Genomic DNA, 14491 nt, shown 5'->3' with positions numbered 1-14491 from the left:
AGTGACACTATCCGTCTTCAACTTGTGACGAATAGCGTTCGTCACAAGCAAGACTTATTGCAAATATATAGGGCCTTAAATTAAATACTCCTATATAAGACCTTGAATTGGCTATTGTTGTTCGTCTATATACTAACTAGTACAGAAATGCATGATTTGACTAATTAAGAAACACATCTATAATTATTCATTATTAACTGGCTAATTGTATTATGAGGTTAGGTCATGGGATTGGGATTGGTGGATTAAAGTAATACCTCACACGATGGCTAATTATCTAATTACCAACGGAATATTCTCAACTAATTAAGTTTTATAAAATAGAGGTTGTATCCTGTCGTCAAATGGTTCCACCTCATTGCATTATCAATAACAACTACATTTTATACAAGCTACTGCTAGAACAGAAGGCTGGCCTATGAATATGATACATTCATTCTGGTTCTATTGTGCAAGACCTTAAGACTTAAGAGGGAATAGTCACCAACCGTAACAATCTTATCCACAAATGTCTTAGCCGGAAGTAAGACCTAAACAGCGTAAAGGTACAAGGCCATAGAATAACTATTATTCTCTAATATACACAGGAATGGCAGATGATCCACTCTAGACTTGGACCTGTTGGATTTCGAGGTCCAAAACAGACGCGGATCTGCAACATTTGTAATCTTACATCTAAGTATGGTTGGTTCCGTTATCGATTTCATGAATATTTGAGTATTTTTATGAATAGGAACTCAAAATTGAGAACAATTGTTAACCCCTGCTTCATATTTAACACGAATATATAGGAAGAAGTAAGATCATTCAAAAATGACGATCGGATCAGACATTAAGGCAGCATTAGAGGCTAGCAATCTAAACTAGGAGTATTATGAATCCTGTTGTAATCATGTTAGGCTCTGGTAGACTTGGTAATAAACTCTAAACCACCGAGTGCCGAACTACACAACAGCCACAATGACTTTATGTTTCAGGACAGAAGCTGCCTTAATATCTCAAAAATTAATGGGGTACTGATCTATGTAGACAACGTTGTTATTTTCGTAGTAAATGAGACACCCAAGAAGCTTCATGCAGAAAGGAGGTGTTCATAATCCAAACAAGACTGGTGGTGGTATACAGGACACAATCTCCCTTTATAAATTCTGCTGCAACCAAGTCTTCAACCAGCCCTAGCTAACTTGATGTTCTTAAACAGTACGTATCTGCCAACATCTCCACCACGACTGCCCAACCATTGCACCAAATCCAATGACATTCATGGATTTTGATATTAATAGATAATAACCTACCACTCTATTTGGTCCTTTTCTCATTAAAAAGGCAGATAGGGCTAATTAACTTAAATGGAGGGAGTGGGCAGTTCTTAAAAAGAGGGGACGACAGTAGGGATGAAAATTCACCCCGACCCGCAAGACCGTTAACCTCCCATTCATCCCACAGTAAATACAGAATACAAATAACACAGTAAAGTTCCACAATTTCCCGTTTGCTCGATTCTAATTTCTAACCACCCCAACCCCTCAATCATTAGAGACATCAAAGAAACCTGAATGTAGCCAGTTCCTTGTTCAGTTACTACGATAACATGGTACACCCAAAATCTTAACACCTGAATCAACGCAACAACAAACACAGCACAGATGATACTCAACACTATTAACCAAACTCCCACACATCCACATTACTCTTCACCTAATCAACGACTCTCTTCGTCCCAATCATTTCTCTACGTTTGTTTTTGTCACAAAAATCATGGAAAAGGGAGAGGGTCTGCTTTAAACTGAAATAGGAAAAGCCAAGTTTGCATACAATTAATGAATTAAAACGAAACGTAAAGAAATGATGGAAACACCTAAACCAAATTAAACATGTAGGAGAAGAGCATACTTCTCCTTAACATTAGGAAAAAAAAAAACAACATTAATCTTATTAAGATCCCCTCTCAAAACGGCGTGGTTGCATACAGAAGCACCATCACAAACAGTGACTTGACCAGCCAGCAACACATTATGATTAGGTTCAACGTATGCGATCTTAGGGCTCCAATGACCTAACGGTACACTCAATAGTTGACTGCGGTAAACCCATTTTTAGTCGATCGGGTGATTTGGTTCTCTCTCTCTCTCTTCGCCGGTGGAGGCGACAATGATGGATGGTTCACGGCAGCGGCGAAGGAGGGACCGAAAAAATGGACCTATCCGGACCGGAATCGAGTGGATGGATGGTCCACCATTTTCCAAGATTCCGGTTTCCGGTCCGGGCCGGTATTTTCCGGTTTGGACCGGAATGCCCGGAATTATTGTTATTTTCATTTTTTTTCTTAAAATTGTATTTTTATTCCGGTCCAATGGACCAGAATTTGAAAAGTGGGTAATTTTTGTAATCCGGTCCGGTCCCGGTCCATGAATTTTGCCGATTCGGTTAAGTCCTGGTTTTGGACCTGCCCACCCAGTAGATGTGAGTAGTAGGGTTAGGCGAGATAGGGTCGCCATTGTTGTGGAGTTGAGTAAACTTATCGCAGATGTAGGCAACTTCACCCATGGCCCAAATGATCATCATTAAATGATTGGCATTTCACGATAAGCAGACCTCTAATCTACTTTGTACTTCCTTACACTTGCATTTGCCTACATCCGCGAGATAACGATGAAATATTAGTTCTATACTTCTATTTGGTCCTTTTCTCATTCTTATAAGTCGCAATTTTTATTTTGGGTCATTCAAAAACAGATTTTCTATTTGGTGCTAACATACGGGTAAATGCATAGACCTCTTACGGTATCATTATTGTAGACTAGATTATTAACTTTTTATATTTTAAAAAAACAAAACAATAGTTTTATGCTTTCTAATTCCCAAGTGGATATCAACCAGACTTTTCAAATATTACATATATATATACGTTTATTTTCAATCTCAAACAACAATTCATGGGTAAACTCAACATTATCTTAGGACTACGTTTATTTTTTTTATATGGTTTCATATACCAAGAGCCTGGTTTTAGTCATGTTAAGTTCTTGCTTGGGGTTATTAGATCTAATTATTTATGCCTGAATAAAAGAATGTAATGCACTGCCTGAATAAAAGAATGCAATGCACCATCTCTACAAATAGCATGCCAAAATAACAAAGAGATGCTAAATAGTCTTTTAAAATTGGAAAAAATCCCTATATCCTCTACCATTCAAATAAAAGCTAAAAACAACAATTCCACAATTCTCTCTCGACTTCGGGTCCTCGTTACCCACCAACCATTTTTATGCATACATGGAAAAAAGAATAATAACAAAAGAAATAAAAAATAAAAACTCAAATTCATGTTTCCTCTCAACTATTTCACTATTATACATTTAATAATTTCTTTGAAATAAAAAAATAATAAACAGCTAGAAGTCTATCAATATCTTTGCAAGACAAGAATTTTTTTTTTCATAGGACATTTTGTAACAGTTTTATTATTTTTTCAGCAAAATTTCAAGCATGTTTCGAAAATGAAGAAAAATGTTTAACATTGTACAAAAGAACAAAACAAATTCTTCAAATATTGATTGTAATGAAACCAACCCTTGTTTACCATCAAAAGACCTTCATAAGGAGCTACAATAACACAGATGCCAGAGAACCAACCTATAGGAACTATCTTCGTATGGGTCATTCTTATTTTCCTTTCGTTATGCCTCTTCACCGGAGGCACTTTTCTCGTGTTGTATATGATGAACCGGTAACTCCAGACACGTCTTGGTATCCTAGTGTTGGCATTGGTCTAGTTTGTCTACCATGGTTCTTTTGGATATTATTGGTTCTTTATAGGATCCTATCGCGCACCTTTGGTTTTAGGATGGTTTGTTGGGGACCGGGAGGTTTGCCTGTTGAAAGCGTGCATGCGGGTGAGGGTGGTAGCACGGCTAGGGCTGACGAAGGGTTGGAAACTGGGAGCTCATACATAACAGCTGAGAATCCAAGCTCAAGACATGCTACATTTGTGGAGGAGCCTTCAAGGGATGAACATGATAACCACCAAGGCGGATCACGTACATCGGTGGTGTCTCACGAGAGTGAAGTGCCTCTAAGGTCGTCAATGCAAACATGACACTTTTTGGTGAGCTTTTGTAAACAAAAATGTTGGCTTTTAGCAAAAACAGAGCTCATAATAATACAGGTTGGAAGTTTGCGAGGCAGAACACTACTACGGTCATGAAGAAACCTCGATGAAGGCTACAGTTTCCTGCTAATTTCAATGATGTAAATATAGAAGAAAAGGATATTCCAAATTAATAGACTAAGTTAAATTAGCACATTTTGTACCTCCGTCCCCTCCCGAAAAAAGGAATGGAAGCAATTCTTTAACTGTGATAGATGTAGTCTCTTTCCTGCATAACCTTTCCTTACACTTGCATTTGCCTAAAAGTCATGGCAGGGAGGAGGGGAAACATGGAGGGTTAACCTTGTTGAAATATTTCAAAATTATTTTTAGATCCGCGAGGATATGATTTTAATCACAAACGGAGTTTACAAACGCAGTAGTTTTGACCATTTTATTTTATTACACTATCTATTGATCAGTATTAACCTTCTCACCGATGAGGATAGTGACATTCAGAAAGGAGGTTATTCAGCTAAAGGTACGGGGCGTTGTTTTATCCCCCCAAAAAAAATCTAAAAGGGTAACAGATGGAGATTATAAACAATCTTTAGCCAAGAAATTCCTGAGATACAACCAGCGGTCCAACAGCTTAGGAAAAAGAAGGGAATCAAGGTGACATGCCTCAAAAGGTAGCCAACTTGTTAAGCTGCCTGAGTGAATGTCAGGGTCAAGCTGTCTTGTAACCGAATCTACACAAGTACACTAAACTGCCTGTGCCTCCATGGTTTCAGATTCATTTGCCTCAGCACTACAAAAGAAAAAAAACACGGCCACAAAAATGACCAAGAGATATTTAGACAAGTATTATCACCAAATTAAGCAGAAAAGACTAAATTAAAAGAAATCCAGAGATTTGCCAGTCAAGCAGTCACCCTTAATATGTTATAACACGATCTTTTTGATCCAGAACCCTGCTTTGGAGGCACAAGATCGGACTGGATTGGGTTTTGCGAGGTCCAAACCCAACCCACTTTCTTATTAGATCACCAAACCATATCCAAAACTTTATATTCCATACCCATCACCATATACAAAAGGAGAGCGAGAAGATCAAGTCACAAGCTATCATGAGTAATCTTACACTACAAAACGAAGAAAAGTCGACTGCTGATGAAAATGGAGCACTTGACTGCAATTATACAATAACTTCAAAAGTGGCATTTGAACTGTTATTGCATGCGTTAGGTATTCAGTATCATTCATCTAAAAGCCAATAAACACCAACTAATAGGGCTACAAGTTTACAATGTAGTCCTTTTTTTTGGTTTGACAACTTATCCCATTGGAATATCTGTAAGCGGTGTAAGTGGGTTAATGTCTCTTAAGTATGATTCTTTTTAGCCAACATATATAATTATAAAACAGTTACTCCATATTAGACAGTACACACAACCAAGCTGCGTCTGTTCTCCTATGCCCCTCCAGAGTCCAGACCTCTAAAACTTGGCCAGGCCTTGCATCTTAAAATGGGAATAATGTCCACATATACCCACGGTAATGGCAGCAATGGAAAATAATATGCCACTCTGGGTTCTTACCTCTCAATTCCTTCTCCAACTTCCAGCCTGACAAAACTCCCAATCTTCACTGGGCAACCGACTTCCTTGCTTAAATTATCCAGCACAGTCTGAAGAATTATGCACATTCAGAGTAAGTACTATTTGATAAATTTCAGGAAAGGGGACAGTGTTCATTGCCTAAGTATATGCCTCTACAAAAATAACAATGCCATTGTCAGGATAAAAAGCCAATTGATGTCCTTGTTTACTTACCGCAACTTTCATTGTATCATTAAGAACATACTTTTGCTCCATTAGCACAACATCCTCATAGTATTTTCGCAAACGTCCTTCTACCATTTTTTCTATGGCCATCTGTGGTTTTCCTGATGCTTCAGCCTGTAGTAAGATGGGACAACACTTAGAAGTGATTTTTTATATGCAGAAGTTGGAAACTGAAAGTGATAAAAAAAGAGAGTTAGAGAGGTAACAAAAACAAACCAAAAAAAAGGGATATTCTATGGTGTACCCTACAGTTTTTCGGTTTTCTATGTTTTACCCTTATTTTTTATATTCTACATTTTACCATTAAACTTCTTTATCCTGACCTCCTTTAACTCTCCATTAACTTTATCACTATCAAACAACCGTATTTTGACCTTTATTCTGACTCGTTAATATTCTATCACTATCTTATGTGAAAAGTATCACAAATCACTTTTCATAAGCTTAAATTACTATTAAAAACCTTAGTTATGATTCATGAAATGATAATGGAGATTTGATAAAATTTTAGTTAGATTCATCATATACTATTTGGTGGGTTAATTGGTAATTTGGCGAATTAATAAGTAAATGGTAGGTTATCGAGTAATTGGAACGGTAAATAAACGATTTAATAGATCAATTAAGAAAACAACATATCAAAGACAATAAATAAGGCCATGGTATAGACTAATATATAGAGTTCAAGGGTACACCATAGAATTTCAAAAATGTAGGGGTACACCATAGAAAACCGAAAAACTCGAGGGTACATCGTAGAATATCCCAAAAAAAAAAAACTATGGTAACGCGATTCTATCACGGTTAGAAGTCAAACTCCAGATCAAGTCTCAGTTCATGAAAGGCAGCCATAAGCAAGAAATGAAGCATCAGGCCAGAGAAAACTCTCAGTTGCCATTGAGCAGTATAGGGCCCCGCTATTCAAATATCATTAGGCATATTTAACACAAAATGGGAAAGCATTATATCAAATAACTATAACTAGACCTCTATGGTAAAAAAAAGAAAAGAAAATTTTCTCGTGGATAGCCCACTATACGTTAATGTCTTACTCAAAGAGTCCTTAAAAAGAGTGAGAGTAACTTGCGCCTCCACTTTTGGTTTACTCCATACCATTAGCATTGCATTGTGCCTTAAGACTTAGCTAGCTCTGCCTTACATAACTGTGTACTCGGGTTGTGAAGGCCTTCCTTGTTCCATTCTATTATCTCAACGGTTGATCTTACATTAATGTGTGCACATCAATTTATTTACTTTTAGGTCCTGGGAGTAAGACAGAACTACTTACGTCTTAAGACAATAATAATGGAAAACAAGTAAGGTTTAGTAATAAATTTCTCACAAGAAAAAATAAATGGAGCACAAGTTGAGCAAAGTAATTGAGTTCCTAGCAGATCTGCTATTCCAGTGAGGCTGACTTTGATAAGTCAGTATGCTACTACAGTGTATCATCAACAGCAGTCCAGGAAAATCGATTGGGTGAATAGCCCACGAAATAATGTCAAACCAAAATCATTTAAGCTACAAAGTTTACCTGAGATCTGAGAATTTCACGCTCGCTCTCTAAAGTATCAGCGGAAACAAGCTCCTTTGTGAGGAATAGTGGTTTTTCTGCCACAATATGCATGGCTATTTCCGATCCAATACTTTGAAGCTTAGTCAAGTCAGTATTTGGGTCCTCCACCTCTAGAGATAAAAGGCCAGCAATACGACCCAATCCTAAAGGAAGATGCAAGAGTCAGGTTACCAGAGCCAGAGCTTCACGCAATGGGGATCTTAAGAGCAAGTTAGAATAGACTAATTAACCTAGCTGAGGGCTTGAATGAAGGTATGTAGAAATGACACCAGGCGAATTTTTTGACATTGAAAAGCATCTCCTCAGCTTGACATTCTCCCCCATCATAGCTGCCAGATCAATGACTGCTTCTTGAACACTCTTCTCCCCACTCAATTTCGGATGAGCAAGATTTAGCGTCAACCGCTGTAACAATAAAAATCTAAGCCACTAACTTCCAAGGAAATTATCTATAAAAGTAATACTACCTCCATCCCATTTCTACTGTCCTCACTAGACTGTAGTGATCAACAAACGTCCAGTTTGAAGTTTTGAACATTAATTTCTCTAGATATAGATGAAGATACAATATAAAATCTGTCACAATTGATTCATCAATACTATCTTCGAATTATCATTTATAAATGTTGATGTTATGACATATTATGAGAAAATATTGGTCAAAGTTGATATATGTTGACCACCAAAACCAGAAAAGCCAAATTAAATAGGATAGGGGGAGTAACAACAAAAATGATCAACAACCAACTCTCACCTCCAAATAGTCAGGCGACAAAGGCAATGCCTCGGAAACTTGCTGGGAAGGACCCTCGGACAATGCCAACTTTGCTAAAGACAGAGCCTAATGACAATCAAATGAAACATTATGTTGAATGAGTGTCTCAGTTTAAGCGGAACTATACTGAGACAAAAAATTACTTTGAGCAGATTTAAGATGCAGATACAAATAGCTACAAAAATAGGGTTTCTACATAACAATGACTTGTGCATACTAAAATGTACTGTCCTTTTGACTTCACACAAACATTAAGACACTCAAAATTTACTATGGAAAGTGACATATTTGTGTTTGTACAGCAACTACAACATTATCCTAGATTCCTAGTTCCCCAAGGACTCCCACAAATGGAAGTAAGAATGTTAGATACTTAGATGTATGCCCGCCTTACCCTTATGTTACCAACCACCAACACAACATAGAGAATATGTGGATGTTTCCACATGACCAGTTAGAATTAATTCCCTCCATTATGGAGTGATATGTTTCATGAGAAACATGTGAAAATGAAGTTCTAACTTACCGAAACTTACTTCTTCATTGATCATGGTTATGAATACAAAAATGTTACATGGAAGTTATAGCTTGGCATTTAGCTATAAAAGAATGACAAATGCTATGTAATTTTATACTCATATTGTGAATGATCAATAAAATTCCTAGTGCGACTAAGTGAGGATGTAGCCAATTTGGTGAACCTCGTAAATATTATTCTTATTATCTTTATTGTTGTGTGAGTGGCTCATACCAAAAAAATCCCTACAAACTGGTATCAGAGCCCGGTTGGGCGGGTGAGCGAAGAGCGATCCACTAAAAATTCACAATAATGGAAGAAGGCAAAATTTTATTCGATAAATTCGATGGGAAAGATTTTGTTTTCTGGAAAATGCAAATAACGGATAACGGATTAATTGTATTCAAAGAATTTGCATCTTCATTTCGAAGGCGATAAGCCGGATTCCATGGAAAAGGAGGAGTGGGAAAAATTGGATAGACAAGCGCTAGGTGTGGAGGATGAAGGTGATCTTTTGAAAGTGAGTGTCAAAGATCCGATTGAGTCTTGAGTATTAAGACTCTGATGTGTCATTTCACGCTACCCATGTAAAAATTCCTTTCATAAGTTTATTGGTGGAAGGTGTGGTACGACTTACTTGGTGAATTGTAAGGCTATGCCAATTATGGGAAGATGTGATGTAAAAATCCGGACCTCGATTGGGGGTAGGTGGGAGCTAATAGATGTCATGTTCATCCCAAATTTGAAAAATAAATTGATATCTGTTGGAAAGCTCGATGAAGCAGGCTACAAGGTTGTCTTTGAGCAAAGTTCCCGGAAAATAGTCAAGGAAGCTATAGTGGTAGCTCGTGGGACTAAGAGTGGAACTTTGTACACCACTGGGTGTAGTGACATGAGTAGTGTAATTGCAGAAGGGATGAAGAATTAAGTTGTTTCACGAGACTTGTTGTGGGATCCGAAAACTATGCATAGTGGGCCTTACACTAAGCACCGTGGGAGTAAAGTCGGTGGCTTGAAGGCAGAAGGTAGTCCGAGAACGCACAAGGTGAAATTGGCAAGCTCAAATGTGTGTGAAAATTCAAGAAATTCTAGTAAGGCATGTTAGGGTGTTTCGTTTAGGTGGGAGTGCACGCCCCGGAAAACGATGAATGAAGACTGACAAGTATGGTTGCCGGTGGGAACAAACATGAATGGTGAAGGGTCGAGGTTGTGTAGTACCTTAGCTGAGCTCTTGCATTTAGCATGAGCAAAGACATGGTCGCATTAGGTGAAAAAAGTAAAGTCGGTGTTACCTCCATAATTGTCGGGAGGTGGGAGATTGTTAGAAGTAATTCCCTCCATTATGGAGTGATAACATATGAAAATGAAGTTCTAAGTTACCGAAACTTACTTCTTCATTGATCATGGTTATGAATACGAAAATGTTACATGGAAGTTATAGCTTGGCATTTAGCTAAAAGAGAATGACAAATGCTATGTAATTTTTATCCTCATATTGTGAGTGATCAATAAAATTCCTAGTGCGACTAAGTGAGGATGTAGCCAATTTGGTGAACCTCGTAAATATTGTGTCCTTGTTATTTTTCCGATTCTTATTATCTTTATTATTGTGTGAGTGGCTCATACCAAAAATCCCTACATGACCCATAAAGAAATTGCACTGATAATTATATGGAACTCCATATTTGTGTATAAATGATACTCATTAGTAGATTTGAGGTGACCAGGAAACAGATAACTAGGACAATCAAGGTGGGACAGTCAAGGTGGGAAAAATGAATCAATGAAAAAATCCATTCTTCCCATAATGTTTCAGCCTTTCAGGTTAAAAAAACAAATATGTCCCAATAAATCATTTACAACAAACAGCAGCTATTAAATCAAAGTAGGATCCAATACTGACCACATATTGGAATATATCATTCCTCGCAACGAAGTCGGTCTCACAATTCAGCTCAATAACAGCAGTTCTATTATTATCCGAGGCCAAGGCAAGCAATCCTTCACTAGCAGTTCGAGACGACTTCTTTGCAGCCAGATAAACCCCTCTTTTTCTCAATTCTTTCTGAGCCGCCTCTACATGGAAACTACTATCATTAAAAGTCTAAACATCAACATTTTTCAATATTTCAGTAGCTCAAAAGTCAAAACAATGGCCAATCACAAATTCACAACCCTTATTGGCAAGAACAAACAAACCCACCCCACTATGACTACCACACAAATTATAATAACTAATCCCTCTGTCACAAAGATACCTTCCATTTTGACGTATCGCTCACCATTTCGGATGTATAATTTCACTAGTCGCCTAGTTAAGTAGTTATGTCTTTGATCATACAATTTTCGTATTTTGCGAGGTATTGATGAAACAGGATTAATACAAACTAAAATAACTACTCCCTCCGTATCAGACATACCTTCCATTTTTCCATATCTTTCACCATCTTGAATGCATAATTTAGCAGTGGCCTAATTTTATCTAAATAACTTTCATGTCTAGTTATGCAAATTCTATTATGGGACCGTCGTATGTGCAACCTGAAAAAATGTGACCACTTTTGGGTAAAGACCACTTTTTATGACAAAAAAATGACAATTTTTTTTAAAGTGGTCACTATTTACCGAAAAATGGTCACATTTTGCCAATTTACAAGGAAAAGACCGCCGTACACTAGAATACTTGTCTAGTTATGTCTTAAAAGTATAAGTTGGAATCTAATTTATGAAATATGGTAATATAAACTACTGCGAAATAACTTCCATTTTTCCGTATCTTTCACCATTTCGGATGTATCATTTCAATAGTGGCCTAATTACGATTTTCGTATTTTAGAAGGTATTTCTGAGACGGGATTAATATAAACTACTAGCGAATCATATCGAAAAACCGAGAAAATTACCGATATTCCAATCGCAATCGACAAGAGCAGATTTAACATCTTTGATGGGAGCACTAGTTAGTTCTCTAAGTTCCTTAATACGACTCATTTGATCTGCTTTCTCCGGCGATGATGATGCAGATGAATAATTTCTCGACAACATACCAACTGAATGAACATCATCAACAATTGATTGAGAGCTTCTTCGATTCAGTACCATTGTGGAAAATCCATGGGTTTTGGATCCATTTTTCCGGTATAAAACCCTAATTGCAAGCTTTGCACTCGCATTAAAAGCCATTTCTGAGATTTGATTCGAATTATTGTGATTGAGTCAGGTAGAGTGGAGGGATTGGAAAAGGGGAGTGATTAGGGTTTATGAAAATGACGAGGGGTTTTAGGAGAGGCCGGATTAATTTGAGGGATTTTTTATTTTTATTTTTATATTTGGATACTATATAACTAGTGTAGATCCCGTGTGAAGCACGGTTTTTTAGATTGTAATGTATTAGATAAATAACATAAATTAGCATTTTATTAAACTTTAATTTAATGTTAAAAATTTACGAATAAATATATCATAATATTTAATGTATAGCTTCGATTTAAATGTGATAATAATATGAATAAATATATAGCGCGTAAAGGTGAAGTTTAGTGGTTAAAACGTGGGTGAAACTCCCAAAGATCTCGGGTTCAAGTAAGTATTGTACTAAATCCAAAGGTGTAGTTTCTGAGCTTTATGATAAAGTTTTCGAGTTTTGTTTTAAAAATTATGATTTTTACTATGTAAAGTTTTTTAGTTCATTCACTTAGATATTAAGCTCAAAAAATTACAATATAACTCAAAAACATTACATGTAATCTCATAAATTTTGGCTATTTACTAAAAATATAAAATGTACTCCTTCCATATCCCAGACTAATGGTAACGTGGTAAAAAAAATAGGGGTTTTAAGAAAAGAGTGTAAAAGTAGGGGCAAAGATGGATTAATAGGTTAAATGTTGGCTCAATGCTTGACATTTATGTAAATATAAAAAGGATATAAGGGTATTATTTTAAAAAAAACCAGCCCATTTGTAATATGTTACCATTAACTAGTATAGATCCCGCGCAAATGCGCGGTAAATATAGGCCTTTTAACTTTTAGTGTATTAGTTATAAATTTTAGATTTATATCTCACGGATTTTTATAAAAAATAACTAATATTAAAATTAATCAAAAGAATTGAATAATTCCATGAATTGTGTTTTTTATGAAAATATTTTAATTACATCAAATTATTTTAAAAAAAATCTTTTTTCATCACGAAGTTAATTATAGGAGATACATGAGTTTTTATGTATAGATTATTTTAAATGGAAAATTAGTTTAATAAATGAAAATCTAATTTGTTTCCATATATAAGTTTGAGCACTTTGGAGGGAAAACTTTAGAGAAGTTGTATTCTCTTAGTATATAGGAGGATTTATACTTTTTAAATTTGCACCTCATTAATATTATCAGTTCACCCCATTGTATTTTGATATGAAACAAAAAAAAATTGAAATGGAAAACCAATAAAAAAATTTATTTAAGTTCTAGATTTTTTTAGTAATTTTTTTTTTTTGTCATGAAGCTAATAGTAAGCATGTGTTATTCTCTACATTAATAATTATTGCATTAGTGAAAAATTTAGCAACTTATACTTTATAGTTTAATATCAATTTTATTTTATTTTAATGAAAAAAATATAATTATGAATTTATTTAAAAAATTAGAGTTTATTTATAAGAATATATTCATTGAAAAGATAATAATGTAATGAAAGAAAATTTTATTTACTCCTATTACCTTATTTAGCTAGATGCTCTTTGGAGGGAAAACTAAGAAAATTTTTATTCTCTTAGTAGTAGGGGATGTGGCACGACCGTATTAAGTAAGTGTTATTATTGGTCTGGTATGGAGGGGGTAACTTGTAAATTTTAAAAAATTCAGAAAAAATATACATCCCTTATTTACTAAACACTAAATAAATAGGTGAAACTCCCATTTTTTCCGCCTAAAAAATATTTCCCAAATTGGGCTAATTATTTGTAGGATATATTATAGGTATGATGAGTTATAAATGGGCATAATTTTTACATGTGGATATTTACAGGATTCGATATATTACATCCCTACAAATTTATCTTCAGTCATTTTGTGATACGGAAAATCTTTTTTTTTCTTTATTTAAGTAATTTTACGATAAAAATTTATCGACATTTTATGATAAGTAGTTCGGCTAAAAAATATGTCCACCGGCTCAAGTTAAAATTTGTAACGGGGTCTAAACAAATTACCTCCTTATCTGTAACGGGGTCTAAACAAATTACCTCATTATAATTTGGACCGTAAAAACAAACTCGGAGATGATACGGTTAAATTCAGTGTATAGAGACTTCTATACACCACTAATAAAATTTTCACAATTTAATATGACTAAATAGAGGTGACATGTGGAAGAACCCCTCTTCAACTAAAAAATAAAAGCTCTCTAAATTTTTCTTGGCTAAGTGAAATGTTTAATGATTGGTCATTGCTCCTCACATTATATCACACTAGTTGTTGTATCGCACGCGGTGCGTGCGATACCCCAAGATATAGAAACCGATATAATTGATTTCGGATTTGAGAACTTAAATAGTGAATAGTTATTTAAATTAACAAAAGTACGAATAATTATGATACCATTAATCCGTAATTCTTACAAAGTTATAAAGAGGGTTTTCATAAAATTAACCACGATTCACATAATCCAGCTCCGTAGTTATAAAAGAG

The 14491-nt window shown here is 35.5% G+C and overlaps 1 protein-coding gene across 1 annotated transcript; it reads right to left on the bottom strand.

Moving 5' to 3' along the window:
* Positions 1-4448: 4448 nt before the first annotated feature.
* On the bottom strand, positions 4449-12111 carry LOC141653370 (elongation factor Ts, mitochondrial). Its single transcript, XM_074461105.1, has 8 exons — positions 11709-12111; positions 10709-10881; positions 8268-8354; positions 7744-7918; positions 7472-7656; positions 5926-6051; positions 5692-5780; positions 4449-4901 (listed from the first exon to the last, which is right to left on the bottom strand). Exons 1-8 carry the CDS (start codon positions 11986-11988, stop codon positions 4856-4858), a joined length of 1161 nt encoding a protein of 386 aa, XP_074317206.1. The 5' UTR covers positions 11989-12111; the 3' UTR covers positions 4449-4855.
* Positions 12112-14491: the final 2380 nt, after the last annotated feature.

Source organism: Silene latifolia, chromosome 4 (assembly GCF_048544455.1).
Source record: "Silene latifolia isolate original U9 population chromosome 4, ASM4854445v1, whole genome shotgun sequence".
NCBI lineage: Eukaryota > Viridiplantae > Streptophyta > Magnoliopsida > Caryophyllales > Caryophyllaceae > Silene > Silene latifolia.
This window is presented reverse-complemented; position numbering and strand designations above follow the sequence as displayed.

Coding starts and splice junctions, on each gene's coding strand:
- LOC141653370 (XM_074461105.1), bottom strand. CDS start 11,988: ATGGCTTTTAATGCGAGTGCAAAGCTTGCAATTAGGGTTTTATACCGG. Junction 7,919..8,267: donor TGTCGCCTGACTATTTGGAG/GTGAGAGTTGGT, acceptor TTATTGTTACAG/CGGTTGACGCTAAATCTTGC. Junction 7,657..7,743: donor TCATTCAAGCCCTCAGCTAG/GTTAATTAGTCT, acceptor ATCTTCCTTTAG/GATTGGGTCGTATTGCTGGC.